This window comes from Pongo abelii, chromosome 8 (assembly GCF_028885655.2).
Source record: "Pongo abelii isolate AG06213 chromosome 8, NHGRI_mPonAbe1-v2.0_pri, whole genome shotgun sequence".
Lineage (NCBI taxonomy): Eukaryota > Metazoa > Chordata > Mammalia > Primates > Hominidae > Pongo > Pongo abelii.
In genome coordinates, this window is record NC_071993.2 from 33,460,963 (window position 1) to 33,481,373 (window position 20,411).

General features: G+C 34.8%; 1 protein-coding gene across 48 annotated transcripts in view; it reads left to right on the forward strand.

The window, feature by feature from the left end:
• The window catches only part of CCDC7 (coiled-coil domain containing 7), a 425,173-nt gene that overhangs the window by 390,462 nt on the left and 14,300 nt on the right, over positions 1–20,411 (forward strand). For 33 of the 48 annotated variants that reach the window (XM_054522140.1, XM_054522141.1, XM_054522154.1 and 30 more), the window contains 2 exons: positions 389–514; positions 3,004–3,093. In XM_054522140.1, the coding sequence (XP_054378115.1) occupies positions 389–514; positions 3,004–3,093 (216 nt within the window). The remainder of the gene's footprint in view (positions 1–388; positions 515–3,003; positions 3,094–20,411) is intronic. The other 15 variants (XM_054522147.1, XM_054522148.1, XM_054522164.1 and 12 more) reach the window with 1 other exon arrangement.

The following is a 20,411-nucleotide window of genomic DNA, read 5'->3' on the forward strand; positions in this document are numbered from 1 at the left end:
TGATGTAATTTTGATCTTACATTGTTAAGACCGCTTTTGTGGCCTAACATATGATCTATTCTGGAGAATGTTCTTTGTGCGCTTGAGAAGAATGTGTATCCTGTTACTGTTGGATAGAACATTGTGTAATTGTCTGACAAATACGCTTTATCTTATATGTAGTTCAAGTCCAGTGTTTATTTATTTTCTATCTGAATGACCTGTCTCTTGTTCAATAGTAGGGGATATTGAAATTTTGTTGCAGTCTATGTATCCTTTCAGTTTTTTTAAATGTTTGCTTTATATATTTAGATGCTTTGATGTTGTGTGCATATATACTGTGTGAGTATTAAAAATAATTACAAATGTCATCTATTGTATGGCTAACATATTTTCTAAATTTTTCTAGAGGAAACTTATGAGTACTCTTCACCCTATGTGACTGCACCTTCAAAAGCAATTTATAGAACATATAGGGCTGATCCAAGCTTTTCTAAAGACATCCACCTTCCTTTACCGAATCAACTCCCTTCAGGTAATTTTTAATATTTTTTGTGTACAGTGTGATTTTTAAAATAAAGCTATAACTAAATGTAAATAACCAAGTTGTAATAGCTTTAGTCATATAACAGTTTGGCAAAACATAAATGAAAGTAAATTGTGAGTTAAGTGTATCTAACATTTGTTCATTCTTAGCAATGAGTAGTGTCCCTGGCACTTCTCTTCCTCTTCTCCATTATGACTAAATTGGAGCTCCATTTCTGTTCTCCACCTTCTTGTCTTGTTCACTACTGTAGATTTTGTGGATGACTGAGATAAACTCATTTTATAACCTCTTTCTTATGTTTATGTAGCCCTCTTTTATTCAACCCCAGGGAGAGCATACAATAGAAAGACAACATAAGGATAGGTGAGAAGAAAAATAAATCATATGTTTAGTTTTTCCCTTCCCTTCATTATCATCTACCTAGGCTTTTAACTCCATTAATATCTAAGAACTAAGATTAGATTCTTATCTGTCACTCCAGAGGCATCATTATATAATTATCACCCTGGTACATTTTCTACAGTTAATCGAGTTTGAATTTTTTTTTATTTTTTTTGTTTTTTTATAAACGGAGTCTTGCTCTGTCGCCCAGGCTGGAGTGCAGTGGCATGATCTTGGCTCACTGCAACCTCCACCTTTTGGGTTCAAGTAATTCTCCTGCCTCAGCCTCCTGAGAGTTTGAACCTTTTAAAAAATGTAAATGATTTTTCTTTGATTTATTCTGTGCTGTAAAATAAATATCCATGGCACTTTCTATCCATAAAGGTTCTAAGTAAAAAATCAATAGGAAATGCAGAAAGTTGACTATTACTTTTATTTTATTTTTTTACTACATGCAATATAAAAGGAAAAAGAAAACAGTAAAAAGATATTTGGGCTTGCTTCTGGAAAAGAAAATGAATGTAGGCAAAGAAAGTGAAATCCATTTTCTTTCCCAGTGAGCTAGAAGAAAAAATGGTCAGAAATTATATATGACAAAAGACGAAAGTTTAAAATAATATGTAAAATCCTGGGCTTCAGTGGATACAAAATAAAGTTGACAAGATAGGCTAGGACTCAAAAGGAGGGTTTTGTTGGTTGGAACTCCTAGCTTTTTATAGCTTCTCAAGCTGGGTTAGTCATTGTTCATTATATTTTAGATAAATGTAATTGATTTGGGGTTCACTTGTTACTTCATATCACCTACAACACTGCTTTTCATTAATGTAGCTCCTGGTTTTTCCGATAATTTGGTTTTTTTTTCTAAGCCCAAGTCTTTTATTTGATGAATATACTAATTATAAGCAGTAATAATAATGCTTAAAGAAAACAAAGAGGAGAATAAAATTAATAAATGGTCTAAATAGTCTATTATCTATACTTTTGCTTTATGATTACAGAGCAATAATAATGGTCTTCTGTTATGGATTGAATGAAAACTATAATAGCATAAAATATTTTAAAATTTTTCATGAAAGCATTTGGCCTTTGAATCTAAAAATAATGGCAGATATACATTTTTCAAGCAAACACTTCCCTTAAGGAATGGAAGAATTGAATGTTTCATTTCTGTGCAAAAAATATACTGAGGAAAGTCAACATATTAATGTAAAATTTTACTCACTAACTTTGAGAAAGTACCATTCAAATGTTTCACCTTCTGCTTTTAATGTCAGCATTTTTCCTCCAAATAAGCAGGTGTTGAAACTAGTTTTAATTATATAGTTTTGTTTTTAGCAGTGTTCAAAACATGTATCTTTCCAATTGCATTTCTAGTATCTCCTCCTTAATTATAGGACTAGATTTCTCATTGTGGGACTATAAACTTCTATTTAAATAAAATAATATAATGTTTTATATAGAGATGAAAACTTTATCTAAAAATTTGCATTTTAATTATTCACATTTTTTACTGTCCTGCAAAAAGGCTCATTCTCTGACATTTTTATCTATGACCTTTCTAGTCTTTATTTGTTTTCATATTTTTTACTTTTATTTCAGATTCATGGGGTACATGTGCAGGTTTGTTACATGGGTATATTGCATGACATTGAGGTTTGGGATATGACTGGTCCCATCACCCAGGCAGTAAGCACAGTGCCCAATAGGCAGTTTTTCAGCCCGTGACCCTCTCTCTCTCCCCACTAGGGATCTCCACTTTATTGTTCCCATATTTATGTCCATGCTTTCCCAAGGTTTAACTCCTTCTTGTAAGTGAGAACATGTGGTATTTGGTTTTCTGATCCTATGTCAATTTGCTTTAGTCTTTCTTTTTCTTGATTTGTACTCTTATAATGCACTCTTATAAATATCAAATACCAGGCAAGAAAAAAATCAGAGAGAAAATATTTGTGTCAGGTAAGCTGCTTTATCTAAATTACTGAAAAAAAGTTGTAAGGAAACTGTGTTTTAGAATACTAAGATTTATTTTAACATTTTAAAACTTGAAATTACTTAATTTACCACATAATTTAATAACACTGTTCTCATTTTTTTAGGGCATTCGAAAGTTGTTACCTTAAGCCAAAAAACTATTGAATTTACTCTGCCTACTGTGACCAATACAATTGGAAAACCTACCTATAAAGGTGAAAGAACCTCTACAATACAGACATATGAAATAATACTTTCTGCTACATTCTCATTGTCTCTATTTACCAACCTCAAACCTCTGGGCTTCCTCCTTCAAACAACCAATCTTATGAGTGAGGCATAGTTTCCCAAACCTTTCTTCAAACCAGTAAAAGTATATATGTAAACAGTGATTTGTGGTTCTGAATAACCACAGGCTTATATGCTTATATCCTCCTCACTTTTGACCCAGGTAAATTGATAGAAATTTCTTTCGTCTGTCACATTTTTAAGCTGCTGCATGATATTCTATGATGTGAATGCATCCTAATTTATTCAATGATTCCTCTACAGAATAACATTTTATCACGTTTTTTGCCACTACAAGCAATGGTGAAATACATACCATTGTTCATATATATTTATATCACAGTGATTGCATTTCTATAAAAAAGAACATGTAAGTGAGGTTGGTGCATTAAAGGTATATATAATTTTAATTTTAATAGATATTAGCAAACATTTCAAATTACTATGGCTAATAGTTCTACTAGTAAATGCATGAAATGCCTATTTCCAAGCACCTAAGCCAGAACTAGACTTTTCATGCATTGGAAATATTAAGAATATTAAATAATATGGTTAAGATGTCAGTACCACTCAAAGTGATCTAAGGATTCAGTGCAATCTCTACTGAAATCCCAAATACTTTTTTTTACAGAAAAATGTAAGTTTTTTTTTTTTGTTTTAATTCATACAGAATCTTAAGGCAGCAGTCCCCAACCTTTTTGACAGCAGGGACCAGTTTTGTGGAAGACAATTTTTCCATGGAATGGTGGTGGGGGAATGATTTTAGGATGATTTAGGCGCATTACATTTATTGTGCACTTTATTTCTATTATTATTACACTGTAATATGTAATGAAATAATTGTACAATTCACCATAATGTAGGATCAGTGGTAGCCCTAAGCTTGTTTTCCTGAAACTAGGTGGTCCCATCTGGGGGTGATGGGAGACAGTGATAGATTATCAGGCATTAGATTCTCATGAGGAGCACACAACCTAGATCCCTCTCATGTGCAGTTCACAATAGGGTTTGTGCTCCTATGAGAATCTAATGCTGCCACTGATCTGACAGGAGGCAGAGCTCAAGTGGTAATGCCAGCAATGAGGAACAGCTGTAAATACAGATGAAGCTTCCCTTGCTCACCCACTGCTCACCTCCTGCTGTGTGGCCCAGTTCCTAACAGGCCACAGACCAGGAGTTGGAGACCCTGTCCCTATAAGGGACCTGATAGTCAAAATAATCTTGACAAAGAACAAAATTGAAAGACTTACACTTCATAATTTCAAAACTTACTGCAAAACTACAATAACCAAAACAGTATGGTACTGGCCTAAAGACAAACACATAGTTTGATGGAATAGGTTAGAGAGCTGAGAAATAAACCCTCACATATATGGTCAAATGATTTTTTACAAGAGTGCTAAGACTAATCGGTATGGAAAAAATAGTCTTTACAACATATGATGCTGAGAAAACTAGATATCCACATGCAAAATAATGATGTTGTGCCCTTTATCTTACACATATAAAAATTAACTCAAAGTAGACCGAAAACCTAAAACTAAGAGCTATACTTTAAAACTCTTAGAAGAAAACATAGGAGAAAACCATATATTGGATTTGGCAATGACTTCTTGGATGATACCAAACACACTGTCCAAAAAAATAGACATGTTAGAATTTATCAAAATTAAAAACTTTCAGTCATCAATGGAAAATATCAAGAGTAAAAAGGCAAACCACAGAATGGGAGAAAATATTTTTAAATCACATATCTGATAAGGTATTAATAATCCAGAATATATAGAGACCTCCTACAACTCAACCACAACAACAGAACTCAATTTTAAAATGGGCATAGGCCAGCCTCCTAGAGAAACACTAATCTGATCTGATCACCCTACCCTCTGGACTGAACACACACAGCACCCTGCCTCCCTGGATTGGGAAAGCCCTCTACAGCCTGAGTTGCTGAGGTGCCCCACCTCCCTAGGAGTGAAGCCAACATTGCACTGCTGCACACCCCCCAGGGCCAAAGCCACAGATGTGCCCCCATCATTCTTGGACCTTGCTGTCACTGCACCTGACCTCACAGAGCCTGCGCCACTGCTGTGTCCCATTACTCCAGGGCTTAGAGTTCTTGGTGCATGAATTGCCACTGTGTCCTATTGGTTCCGTAGCCTGAATTGCAATTGTACCCTGCTCATTGGGGCCTAAACCTCTGGAAAACCTCTTCCTTCCCAGAGCCATGCCATTGCTGCACCCTAACACCCAGGATGAGTCAGCAACATGCCTGATCCTGGGCCTGAGATACTGGGAAGTGCCTCAGAGTCACAGCACTTGGCCTTGTGGGAGAGCTGCATCACCCATACCTAAAATAATAAACCTGGACCTACACCACAGGTGCCCTGGCAGTTCAACAAGACACTGAGCCCCAGACCCCAGCTCCACAGCCACTCTGAGCACCTGTTCCCTGTAACACAGCACTGCTTGGCTGCCTCTGGCCTGTGTCAGGCTCAGCACCAAGAGAGATGCCTTCAGGTAAATCTACTACTATGGGGAAACTAGAACAGAAGGATCTTTAAAGTCCTTTACACTGAGAAATGGACTCCACTACTGTGCCTACCCAGAATGAAAGCCACTGCACTTTGCCCAACTAATACCTGCAGACAATATCTGCAGGTGACAATCTCCCCAAGGAAGCCACTATAAAAACAAAAATTAGCAAATAGAACTTAATTAAACTAAAGACCTTTGGCGCTTTCCATCCAACAGCAGCAGAACATACATTTTTTTCTAGTGCACATGGAACATTCTTAAGGATAGACCATATATTAGGCCATAAAACAAGTCTTAACAAATCAAGAAGATCAAGAATATACCTAATACTATTTCTGAAAACAATGGTATGAAATTAGAAGTTAAAAACAAAAGGAATCTTGAAAATTTACAAATATGTAGAAGTTTCAAAACATGCTCCTGAACAACCAACCAGTAGCTCAAAGAAGAAATCAAAAGCAATACTTAAAAATATGTTGAGACAAATGACAATAGAATCACAACGTATCAAAGTCTATGGGAAGCAGCAAAAGTAATTCTAAGAGGGAAGATTATAGCAATAAATGACCACATTATAAAAGAAGAAAGATTCCAAATAAATAGCCTAATGTTATGCCTCAAGGAGTTGGAAAAAGAAAAACAAGCCAAAGTTTGCAGAAGGAAAGAAATAATAAAGATTAGACCAGAATTAAATCAAATAGAGAATAGAAAAACTATAGAAAAAAAATCAATAAAACCAAGAATTGCTTTTTTTGAAAAAAATAAAATAAAATAGACAAAATCCTTGCTAGGCAAACTAAGAAAAGAAGAGAAAACTCAAATAAAATCAGAAATGAAAATGAAGACATTATAGTAGATACCAAAGAAATTAAAAGGATCATAAGAGACTAGTATGAAAAACTATATGCCAAAAAATTGGATAACCTAAAGGAAATGAATAAATTCCTCAAAAAATGTAAGCTGCCAAGATTGAATCAGGAAGAAATAGAAAGCTTAGACAAACCAATACAAAATAAAAAGGTTGAAGAAGTAATTAAAAGCGTTTCAACAAAAAAGGTCAGAACCTTTCGAGGTGGCTTCACAGCTTCACACCTTCACATTTGAAAACTATGAAACATTCACAGAAGAATTATGCCTAGGTGACAGGTTGATAGGTGCAGCAAACCACTAAGGTACCCATTTACCTATGTTACAATCCTGCACGTTCTGCACATGTATCCTGGAACTTCAAGTAAAAATTTTAAAAATGAAAAAAAAAAAAAAAAAGAATTATCAGTGCTTCTTAAACTCTTCCAAAAAAGTCGCACTAGAAGGAGCATTTTCAAACACGTTTAATGAGGCCAGCATCACCTCGAGACGTAAACCAAAGAAAGACACCATAGGAGAAGAAAACTACAGAGCAATATCTCTGATGAACATTGATGCAAAAATGCTCAATTAAACATTATCAAACTGAATTCAACAACAACAATTAAACATTATCAAACTTAATTGAAAACAACAACAAAATTGAACATCATGAGCAAGTGGAATCTATTGCTGACATGTAGGGCTGGTTGATCATGGGTAAATGAGTCAATGTGATACTTCATATTCACAGGATAATCTCAGATGATCCCCCATCATGATCTCAGTTGACACAGAAAAAGCGTTTGACAAAGTTCAGCATTCTTTCTTTATTGAAACTTGTATAGGTATAGAAGGAAAGTTCATCAACATAACAGAGGCCATTTATGAAAAATCTACAGCTGATGGAGGAATATTTTCCAAGCAAATGGAAAGCAAAAAAAAAAAAAAAAAAAAACCAGGGATTGCAATCTTAGTCTCTGATAAAACAGACTTTAAACCAACAAAGATCAAAAGAGACAAGGGCATTACATAATGGTAAAAGGATCAATGCAACAAAAAGAGCTAACTATCCTAAATATATGTGCATCCAATACAGGAGCACCCAGATTCATAAAGAAAGTTCTTAAAGACCTACAAAGAGACTTAGACTCCCACACAATAATAGTGGGAGACTTTAACTCCCCTGTGTCAATATTAGACAGATCAATGAGACAGAAAATTGACAAGGATATCCAGGACTTGAACTCAGCTCTGGACCAAGCAGACCTAATAGACATCTACAGAACTCTCCACCCCAAATCAACAAAACATACACTTTTCTCAGCACCACATTGCACTTATTCTAAAATTTACCACTTAATTGGAAGTAAAGCACTCCTTAGCAAATGCAAAATAAGGGAAATCATAACAAGTAGTCTCTCAGACCACAGTGCAATCAAATTAGAACTCAGGATTAAGAAACTCACTCAAAACTGCACAACTACATGGAAACTGAACAACCTCCTCCTGAATGACTACTGGGTAAATAACGAAATGAAGGCAGAAATAAAGATGTTCTTTGAAACCAATGAGAACAAAGACAGAGCATACCAGAACCTCTGGGACACATTTAAAGCAGTGTGTAGAAGGAAATTTATAGCACTAAATGCCCACAAGAGAAGGCAGAGAAGATCTAAAATCGACACCCTAACATCACAATTAAAAGAACTAGAGAAGCAAGAGCGAACAAATCCAAAAGCTAGCAGAAGACAAGAAATAACTAAGATCAGAGCAGAACTGAAGGAGAGAGAGACATGAAAAACCCTTCAAAAAATCAGTGAATCCAGGAGCTGGTTTTCTTGAAAAGATCAACAAAATAAATACAACACTAGCCAGACTAATAAAAAAGAAAAGAGAGAAGAATCAAATAGATGCAATAAGAAATGATAAAGGGGATATCACCACCAATCCCACAGAAATACAAACTACCATCAGAGAATACTATAAACGCCTCTACGCAAATTAACTAGAAAATCTAGAAGAAATGGATAAATTCCTGTACACACACACCCTTCCCAAGACTAAACCAGGAAGAGGTCAAATCCCTGAATATTGAGGCAGCAATTAATAGCCTATCAACCAAAAAAAGTCCAGGACCAGACGGATTCACAGCCAAATTCTACCAGAGGTACGAAGAGGAGCTGGTACCATTCCTTCTGAAACTATTCCAAACAATAGAAAAAGAGAGAATCCTCCCTAACTTATTTTATGAGGCCAGCATAATCCTGATACAAAAACCTGGCAGAGACAATAGAAAAAAAGAAAATTTCAGGCCAATATCACTGATGAACATCGATGTAAAAATCATGATCGTATATTTAGAAAACCCCATCATCTCAGCCCAAAATCTCCTTAAGCTGATAAGCAACTTCAGCAAAGTCTCAGGGTAAAAAAGCCACGTGCAAAAATCACAAGCATTCCTATACACCAATAACAGACAAACAGAGAGCCAAATCATGAGTGAACTCCCATTCACAATTGCTACAAAGAGAATCAAATACCTAGGAATCCAACTTACAAGGGATGTGAAGGACCTCTTCAAGGAGAACTACAAACCACTGCTCAAGGAAATAAGAGAGGACATAAATAAATGGAAAAACATTCCATGCTCATGGGTAGGAAGAATCAATATCATGAAAATGGCCATACTGCCCAAAGTAATTTATAGATTCAATGCTGTCCCAATCAAGCTACCATTGACTTTCTTCACAGAATTGTAAAAAACTACTTTAAATTTCATATGGAACCAAAAAAAAAAAAAAAAAAAAAAAAAGAAAGCTGAAGGCATCATGCTACCTGACTTCAAACTATACTACAAGGCCACAGTAACCAAAACAGCATGGTACTGGTACCAAAACAGATATATAGACCAATGGAACAGAACAAAGGCCTCAGAAATAATGCCATACGTGTAGAACCATCTGATCTTTGACAAACCTGACAAAAACAAGCAATGGGGAAAGGATTCCCTATTTAATAAATGGTGTTGGGAAAACTGGCTAGTCACATGCAGAAAACTGAAACTGGACCCCTTGCTTACACCTTACATAAAAATTAACTCAAGATGGATTAAAGATTTAAACATAAGACCTAAAACCATAAAAACCCTAGAAGAAAACCTAGGCAATACCATTCAGGACATAGGCATGGGTAAAGACTTCATGACTAAAACACCAAAAGCAATTGCAATAAAAGCCAAAATTGACAAATGAGATCTAATTAAACTAGAGCTTCTGCACAGCAAAAGAAACTATCATCAGAGTGAACAGGAAACCTACAGAATGGGAGAAAATTTTTGCAATCTGTCCATCTGACAAAGGGCTAATATCCAGAATCTACAAAGAACTTAAACAAATTTACAAGAAAAAAACAACCCCATCAAAAAGTGGGCAAAGGATATGAACAGACACTTCTCAAAATAAGACGTTTATGCAGCCAACAAACATATGAAAAAAAGCTCATCATCACTGGTGATTAGAGAAATGCAAATCAAAACCACAATGAGATACCATCTCATGCCAGTTAGAATGGTGATCATTAAAAAGTCAGGAAACAACAGATGCTGGAGGGGATGTGGAGAAATAGGAACAATTTTACACTGCTGGTGGGACTGTAAATTAGTTCAAACATTGTGGAAGACACTGTGGTGATTCCTCAAGAATCTAGAACTATAAATACCATTTGACCCAGCAATCCCATTACTGGGTATATACCCCAAGGATTATAAATCATTCTGCTATAAAGACACATGCACATGTATGTTTATTGCAGCACTATTTACAATAGCAAAGACTTGGAACCAACCCAAATGCCCATCAGTGATAGACTGGATAAAGAAAATGTGGCACATATACACCATGGAATACTATGCAGCCATAAAAAAGAATGAGTTCACATCCTTTGCAGGGACATGGATGATGCTGGAAACCATCATTCACAGCAAACTAACACAAGAACAGAAAACCAAACACTGCATGTTCTCATTTATAAGTGGGAGTTGAACAGTGAGAACACATGGACACAGGGAGGGGAACATCACACACTGGGGCTTGTCGGGGGTTGGGGGGCTAGGGGAGGGATAGCATTAGGAGAAATACCTAATGTAGATGATGGGTTGATGGGTGCAGCAAACCACGTGTATACCTATGTAACAAACCTGCACGTTCTGCACATGTACCCCAGAACTTAAGGTATAATAATAAAAAAAAACCCACAGCTAACATCATAATCAACAGAGAACACCTTAAAACTTTTCCACTAAAATAAGCTACAAGGCAGGGATGTCCACTCTCACCAATTCTATTTGTTCAACACAGTACTAGAAGTACCATCAAGGACAATGAAACAAATTTGGGTTGCAACCAAATCAGAAAGAAAAATACTCTGTTTGAAGACAACATGATCTTATATATAGGAAACCCTAAAGACTCCATTACATAAGTGCTAACTTTGCAGGATACAAAATCAACATACAAAAATCAGATACATTTCTATAAACAAATAATGACCGAACTGAAAAAGAAACTTTAAAAGAAATAATTTGGTTTATGATAGCATAAAAAAGCTAAGCATTAATTTAACCAAGGAGGTGAAAGATTTGCACACTGACAACTAGAAAACATTGATGGAAGAAATTGAAGAAGTCACAAATAAATGGCAAAATATTCTGTGTTCATGGATGGGAATAATTAACATCGTTATGTTCATACTACTCAAAGCAATAATACAGACTTAACAAAATGCCAATCAAAATTCCAATGGTATTATTCACATAAATAGAAAAAAATCCTAAAATTTGTATGAAACCACAAAAAAAAACCCTGAATAGACAAAGCAGTTACAGATAAAAGGTAAAAACAATTGGAGGCATCACATGTCCTGATTTAAAATTATATTTCAAAGCTATAGTAATCAAACTCATATGGTAATGGCACAAAAACAGAAACACAGACCAATGGAACAGAGAAACCAGAAATAAATCCAAATGTTTATGGTAAACTACTTTTTTGTTGTTGAGACAGAGACCTACTTTGTCACTTGGGCTAGAATGCAGTGGCATGATCATAGCTCACTGTCACCTTTAACTGCTGGGTTCAAGCAATCCTCCTGCCCCAGCCTTTCAAATTGCTAAGACTACAGGTGCACACCACCGTATTCAGCTATTTTTTAAATTTTTTGTAGAGACAGGATCTTGCTACATTGCCAAGGCTGGTCTTGAACTCCCACCACACCAGGCCCAGTGATCAATTAATTTTTGACAAGGACTCCAGGAATCCAGGTGTATGCAATGGGGAAAGAATAGTCTCTTCAATAAATGGTGCTAGGAAAACTGGATTTCCACATGCAAAAAATATAATTGAATTTTTATCTTACACCATACACAAAAATCAACTCAAAATGGATAGGAGACCTAAATGTAAGACCTGAAACTATAAAACTCCTAGAAGAGAACATAGGAGAAAAGATCCTTTTTTTTTTTAATTAATTAATTAATTAATTAATTAATTTTATTATTATTATTATTATTATTATTATACTTTAGGTTTTATGGTACATGTGCGCAATGTGCAGGTAAGTTACATATGTATACATGTGCCATGCTGGTGCGCTGCACCCACCAACTCGTCATCTAGCATTAGGTATATCTCCCAATGCTATCCCTCTCCCCTCCCCCCACCCCACAACAGTCCCCAAAGTGTGATGTTCCCCTTCCTGTGTCCATGTGTTCTCATTGTTCAATTCCCACCTATGAGTGAGAATATGCGGTGTTTGGTTTTTTGTTCTGCGATAGTTTACTGAGAATGATGATTTCCAATTTCATCCATGTCCCTACAAAGGACATGAAGTCATCATTTTTTATGGCTGCATAGTATTCCATGGTGTATATGTGCCACATTTTCTTAATCCAGTCTATCATTGTTGGACATTTGGGTTGGTTCCAAGTCTTTGCTACTGTGAATAATGCCGCAATAAACATACGTGTGCATGTGTCTTTATAGCAGCATGATTTATAGTCCTTTGGGTATATACCCAGTAACGGGATGGCTGGGTCAAATGGAATTTCTAGTTCTAGATCCCTGAGGAATCGCCACACTGACTTCCACAAGGGTTGAACTAGTTTACAGTCCCACCAACAGTGTAAAAGTGTTCCTATTTGTCCACATCCTCTCCAGCACCTGTTGTTTCCTGACTTTTTAATGATTGCCATTCTAACTGGTGTGAGATGGTATCTCATTGTGGTTTTGATTTGCATTTCTCTGATGGCCAGTGATGGTGAGCATTTTTTCATGTGTTTTTTGGCTGCATAAATGTCTTCTTTTGAGAAGTGTCTGTTCATGTCCTTTGCCCACTTTTTGATGGGGTTGTTTTTTTTTTTTCTTGTAAATTTGTTGGAGTTCATTGTAGATTCTGGATATTAGCCCTTTGTCAGATGAGTAGGTTGCGAAAATTTTCTCCCATTTTGTAGGTTGCCTGTTCACTCTGATGGTAGTTTCTTTTGCTGTGCAGAAGCTCTTGAGTTTAATTAGATCCCATTTGTCAATTTTGGCTTTTGTTGCCATTGCTTTTGGTGTTTTAGACATGAAGTGCAATCAAGCTAGAACTCAGGATTAAGAATCTCACTCAAAACCGCTCATCTACGTGGAAACTGAACAACCTGCTCCTGAATGACTACTGGGTACATAATGAAATGAAGGCAGAAATAAAGATGTTCTTTGAAACCAACGAGAACCAAGACACAACATACCAGAATCTCTGGGATGCATTCAAAGCAGTGTGTAGAGGGAAATTTATAGCACTAAATGCCCACAAGAGAAAGCAGGAAAGATCCAAAATTGACACCCTAACATCACAATTAAAAGAACTAGAAAAGCAAGAGCAAACACATTCGAAAGCTAGCAGAAGGCAAGAAATAACTAAAATGAGAGCAGAACTGAAGGAAATAGAGACACAAAAAACCCTTCAAAAAATAAATGAATCCAGGAGCTGGTTTTTTGAAAGGATCAACAAAATTGATAGACCGCTAGCAAGATTAATAAAGAAAAAAAGAGAGAAGAATCAAATAGATGCAATAAAAAATGATAAAGGGGATATCACCACCGATCCCACAGAAATACAAACTACCATCAGAGAATATTACAAACACCTCTATGCAAATAAACTAGAAAATCTAGAAGAAATGGATAAATTCCTCAACACATACACCCTCCCAAGACTAAACCAGGAAGAAGTTGAATCTCTGAATAGACCAATAACAGGAGCTGAAATTGTGGCAATAATCAATAGCTTACCAACCAAAAAAAGTCCAGGACCAGATGGGTTCACAGCCGAATTCTACCAGAGGTACAAGGAGGAGCTGGTACCATTCCTTCTGAAACTATTCCAATCAATAGAAAAAGAGGGAATCCTCCCTAACTCATTTTATGAGGCCAGCATCATCCTGATACCAAAGCCTGGCAGAGACACAACAAAAAAAGAGAATTTTAGACCAATATCCTTGATGAACATTGATGCAAAAATCCTCAATAAAATACTGGCAAACAGAATCCAGCAGCACATCAAAAAGCTTATCCACCATGATCAAGTGGGCTTCATCCCTGGGATGCAAGGCTGGTTCAATATACGCAAATCAATAAATGTAATCCAGCATATAAACAGAACAAAAGACAAAAACCACATGATTATCTCAATAGATGCAGAAAAGGCCTTTGACAAAATTCAACAACCCTTCATGCTAAAAACTCTCAATAAATTAGGAATTGATGGGACGTATCTCAAAATAATAAGAGCTATTTATGACAAACCCACAGCCAATATCGTACTGAATGGGCAAAAACTGGAAGCATTCCCTTTGAAAACTGGCACAAGACAGGGATGCCCTCTCTCACCACTTCTATTCAACATAGTGTTGGAAGTTCTGGCCAGGGCAATTAGGCAGGAGAAGGAAATCAAGGGTATTCAATTAGGAAAAGAGGAAGTCAAATTGTCCCTGTTTGCAGATGACATGATAGTATATCTAGAAAACCCCATTGTCTCAGCCCAAAATCTCCTTAAGCTGATAAGCAACTTCAGCAAAGTCTCAGGATACAAAATCAATGTGCAAAAATCACAAGCATTCTTATACATCAATAACAGACAAACAGAGAGCCAAATCATGAGTGAACTCCCATTCACAATTGCTTCAAAGAGAATAAAATACCTAGGAATCCAACTTACAAGGGATGTGAAAGACCTCTTCAAGGAGAACTACAAACCACTGCTCAAGGAAATAAAAGAGGATACAAACAAATGGAAGAACATTCCATGCTCATGGGTAGGAAGAATCAATATCATGAAAATGGCCATCCTTCCCAAGGTAATTTACAGATTCAATGCCATCCCCATCAAGCTACCAATGACTTTCTTCACAGAATTGGAAAAAACTACTTTAAAGTTCATATGGAACCAAAAAAGAGCCCGCATCGCCAAGTCAATCCTAAGCCAAAAGAACAAAGCTGGAGGCATCACACTACCTGACTTCAAACTATACTACAAGGCTACAGTAACCAAAACAGCATGGTACTGGTACCAAAACAGAGATATAGATCAATGGAACAGAACAGAGCCGTCAGAAATAATGCCACATATCTACAAGTATCTGATCTTTGACAAACCTGACAAAAACAAGAAATGGGGAAAGGATTCCCTATTTAATAAATGGTGCTGGGAAAACTGGCTAGCCATATGTAGAAAGCTGAAACTGGATCCCTTCCTTACACCTTATACAAAAATCAATTCAAGATGGATTAAAGACTTAAATGTTAGACCTAAAACCATAAAAACTCTAGAAGAAAACCTAGGCATTACCATTCAGGAGAAAAGATCCTTGATGCTGACTTTGGCAGTGATTTTTTTGTATATTATACCAAAAGCTCAGGCTAAAAAATAAAATAAATAAATAAATAATTAAATAAATAAATAAATAAATAAGACTGTGTCAAGCGAAAAACCTCCCACACTTCAAAGAAAACAATTAACAAAATGAAAAGGCAACCTACTGACTGGTAAAAAAAAAAAAAATTTGCAAACCGTATAACTGATAAGGGGCCAATATCCTAATTTTATAAGGAATACTTACAACTCAACAGCACAAAAACAAATAACTTGATTTTAAAATGTGCAAAAAATCTAAACAGACGTTTCTCTGAAGAAGACATAAAAATGGCATCACTAATCCTTAGGGAAATGCAAATCAAAACTACAATGAGATACCACTTCATAGTCATTAGGATGGCCATTATTAGAAGAAAAATGGAGAGGGTTGGGGAGAGGAGAGAAAGAAAGAGAGTAACAACTGTTGGTAAGGATGTGGAGAAATTCAAATCCTTATGTACTGCTGGTAGAAGTGGAAAATGGCACAGCCTCTGTGGTAAACAGTATGGTGATTTCTCAAAAAATTAACAATAGAATTACCACATGATCCTGTAATTCCACTTTCATTTATATACCCAAAAGAGTAGAACAGGAACAAATATTTGTACACCCGTGTTTATAGCAGCATTTGTCAAAATAGCCAAAAGGTAGAGGAAGCCCAACTGTCAGCTGATGGATGAATAATTAAGCAAAATGTGGTATATACATACAATGAAATATGATTCAGTTAAATAAAGGAAGGAAATTCCAACACATACTACAACATGGATGAATCTTGAAGACATTATGCTGAGTGAAATAAGCCGGCCACAAAGAAATAAATATGTATGATTACACTCACATAAGGTACTTACAGTAGCTAAATTTATAGAGACAAAAAGTAGAATGATGGTTGCCAGGAACTGGGGGTAGGAGATAAGGAATTAATGTTTAATGGGGAGAGTTTCAGTTTTGCAAGATAAAAAACGTTCCGGAGGTAGATGGTAGTGATAGTTGCATAGCAGTGTGAATGTATTTAACGCGACTAAACTGTACACTTAAAAATGGTTAAAATGGTAAACTTTATGTAATGTATGCTTTACTAAAATTTTTAAAATAATTTTAAAAATAAACAATATAAACACAGTTTTATCTTTAATGAGAATTATTTCTATTTAGTAACAATAGACTCACTATTATTTCTATTTTAATTTCTTCTGTGAATTGCCTACTTATATTCTTTGCCCATTTTCCTGTTAGTTGCCTTTTTTGTTTCATAGAAGCTTTTTGTATAATAGGGTTTTAAAAATCTTTTGATTTTTCTATCAATTCAAGTTTACAGAGAAACTGAAAGAATTCTAGAAGGGATTCCAATCCCTTCTAGAATTTATTCAGTTTTATTCTGTCCTTTTTGCTTTATAATGTTCTTTATGTTCATATGTAGATGTATGTATTATAAACATTATGTACATATATTTATAAACATGATAAATATTTAATACATAAAATATTATTTTTTCTGAACTGTAGAGGGGTAACTTGGAAACATAATGTCTCTTTACCCATAAAACTTTAGTATTTCTTAAGAAATGATAATATATCATCACAACACAATTACCAAAAATAGGAAATTTAACATTGACTCAACTTATCATCTAATCCATAATCCATATTCAAGTTGCATTTGTCATAATAATGCCCTTTATAGGTTTTTTTTGGACTAAAATTGAATCTAGGACCATGCACTAAATTTGTGGTGTCTTTTTAGTCTCTCTTAATCTGGAATAGTTAATTTATATTTCTTTTTGTGTCTTGACCTTCATATTTTTAACACTAGTTAGTCTGTAGAATATTTTTCAATTTGGTTTTATCTGAAGTTTTCTCATGGTTACTTTCAGGTTATACATCTTTGGGAGGAGTATCCCAGATGTAATGTTGTGTCCTTCTCAATGGGTTATATTTTTTCAAAATATTGTGATGGCAATTTTGATCATTAGATTGTAATGGTGTCTATTATGTTTCTCTACTGTAAAGCACTTTTTTTACAAGTAATAGGTAATTTGGGGCAGATACTTACAGACTATGTGAATAGTCTTTAAGAGTGAGACTATTCTAAAGGTGAGACTGTCTATGGGTAAGTTTATCTATGGGTGAGTTTCCCATAAACTCACACATTAATTTTTTAAGAAATCTATTGCAATTTTCTAACATGACCATTCTTTTTACCTTTATCAGCTGCCATTCTGTTGAAAGAAATAGCTTTTCCTTTTTCCTCCCTCTGCTTCCTTCTCCCTTTTTCTCTCCTTTCCTCACCACCACCTCCTTTTCTTCCTTCTTTTAATTTCATATTAGCAGAGCTCATGGATTTTATTTTGTTCAACTAGTTATAATCCATTGGTACTATTAATTACTTTGATGGCTAATCTCTTTAATCTCCTTTTATCTACATTTTCAAAGCCTGTTTTGTCTTTTTTAATAAATTGTTCACATTAAAAAAACACAGAGTACCCTCAACTATTTTTAAACTGATTTGTTCATTTTCTCAAATAAGTTTTTATTTTATTTTATTTTATTTATTTATTTAACTAACCTGCACATTGCGCACATGTACCCTAAAACCTAAAATAATTAAGTTTTAAGAACACTTTGTATATATTGAATAACAGTTCTTTATCAGATATGTCTTTTGTAAAGATTTTCTCTGTGGCTTATTCTCTTTTAATGTTTTTACAGAGCAGACATTTTTCATTTTAATGAAGTCTAGCTTATCAATTATTTCTTTCACGATTGTGCCTTTGGTGTCATGTCTAAAAAGTCATTGACACACCCAAGGACACCTAGATTTGTCATCCAGAAGTTTTATGATTTTGCATTTTCCATTTATGTCAGCCATTGAATAATTCTCTTTTTAAAGAATCCCTGATTCATTTTAATGGAGAATAATATTTAGAAATGTAGACTTGGGTGATAGGTGTGCTCATTCCTATTGATGTGTCATTGCTTTTAGGTTCTCTGAGCAGAAACAGCTAAAGGATGTGTGCGTTTGTATAAACCTGTGGGTTTATGCAGATATTTTCAACTCTAATTCAATATACTACAGGGTTAATCTACTCATTTCTCTTTCCATATTTAAACTTACCTTTTCCAATAATGGGAAAACATGGTGGCTGTTACCCTTAATGTGTTTGCTTGTTTGCTTCAACTTAAAATGCACAAAAAGGATTACCAAGCCATACAGTGATGAAAACCAAACATATAACTAGAGCTCAACATTTATTTGTAGTTCTCATTCTGGGAGTTGAATTTACATGGAGGAATGAATCTTAGTTATTATAACAGGTGAGTTTTGACAATGCCTGCAGCTGTGTAACCCACAATTTGATTATGTAACAGAACATTGCCATCACTCTAAGAACGTTTCCTCATACTCCTTTCTAATCAAGTTCTATTAGTACACACTCCTTATAGGAAGAAACTGCTAAACTATTTTTCAAAGTAGTTGTACCATTGTACACTCTTACCAGCAATAAGAGTTACTGCACATTCTCATCAACATTTGGTATTGTCAAATTATAACTTTAGCCATTCTCGTGTGTGTGTGTGTGTGTGTGTGTGTGTGTGTGTGTGTGTATAATAGGAGTACCTCACTGTGGCTTTAACTTGCTATTCACTGATGACTAATGGTGAATACTGTTTACATGCATTTTCATCATTTATGTGTCCTTTGTATACCTTCTTTTTGTGTATCTGCTTTTAGAAAAAATATACTCAACTTTTATTTGAGTGTCATTTTAATATTAACATAAAAGTTCTTTACATATTCTGCAGAGAAGTCTATTATAAGCTATATGTATTATAAACACTTTTTCTCCATTCATAGCATGCTTGTTTGCTTAATGCTGTCTTTTTATGTGTGAAGTTTTTAATTTTGATCAAGTCTAATTATCGAGCTTACTTTAATGGTTACTAATTTATTTGCATCACCAAGGTCGCAAACTTATTCTCCTATGTGTGCTTTAAGGTGCTTTATACTTTGGGATTTAAGATTTAGGTGTGTGATTCATCTTGATTTCTGTGCATGATATGAGATAGAATTCAAGGTTTATTTGGTGGTTACACACAAAGCTGTGGAAGTCGTGCTGTATGTGAACTACTCTGCCGTTACTGCAAGTGCATTCCCTTCTTTACTTCTCTTTTGATATCATTTTTTTACCTCTTTTCCATTGACGTCTATAAGAATGAGTAGTCTGACATGTTTTTCTTTTAAGTTTTAAGCTTCAGGATTTCCTATGATTCTATCATTATGGTTAAACATATTTTCCTAATTATTCTTCTAATTTAAATTGTATTTTTTGGCCTTAACTCTCTAATCCAGAGTTTTGTATATATTGTACAACAGGAGTTCAGTTCCTTTTCACTTTAGTTCTTGAACACTTCATCTTTAATCTTTAGAATTTATTTATTAAATATAAATGTATTTAGCTCTCAAAATTTCTGATTTTAATTGCATTATATAATATATATGTGTGTATATATATAAATATACTTTGGAATTTGATATTTTAATATAGTAAATGATATTGCTATGTCTCAATACTTTTTTCAGGTCTTGTTATAAGTAGCCAACAATTATAATTACAATTTTTTTTGAAAAAGGCATTGTCCCTTCTTGTTATATTTCTTTCTAAATATTTTATAATTTTTACAGTTTCTGTGCTAGTAAATTTTGATTCTCTGTATCTACTCATCTGTTTCTTTAGTTTTAGGGGCAGTGGTTTGCTCTGTGACCTCAATTCTCATATGGATCTAAGTTTGGTCAGCTTTTTTCTTACTATGTGAATGGAAGAGATGACTTCCAAGCTCTTTACATGCCAGACAAGAAGTGGTAGTGTAGTGTTTTCAAGATTCATCTATGTTTTAGCATCTATCA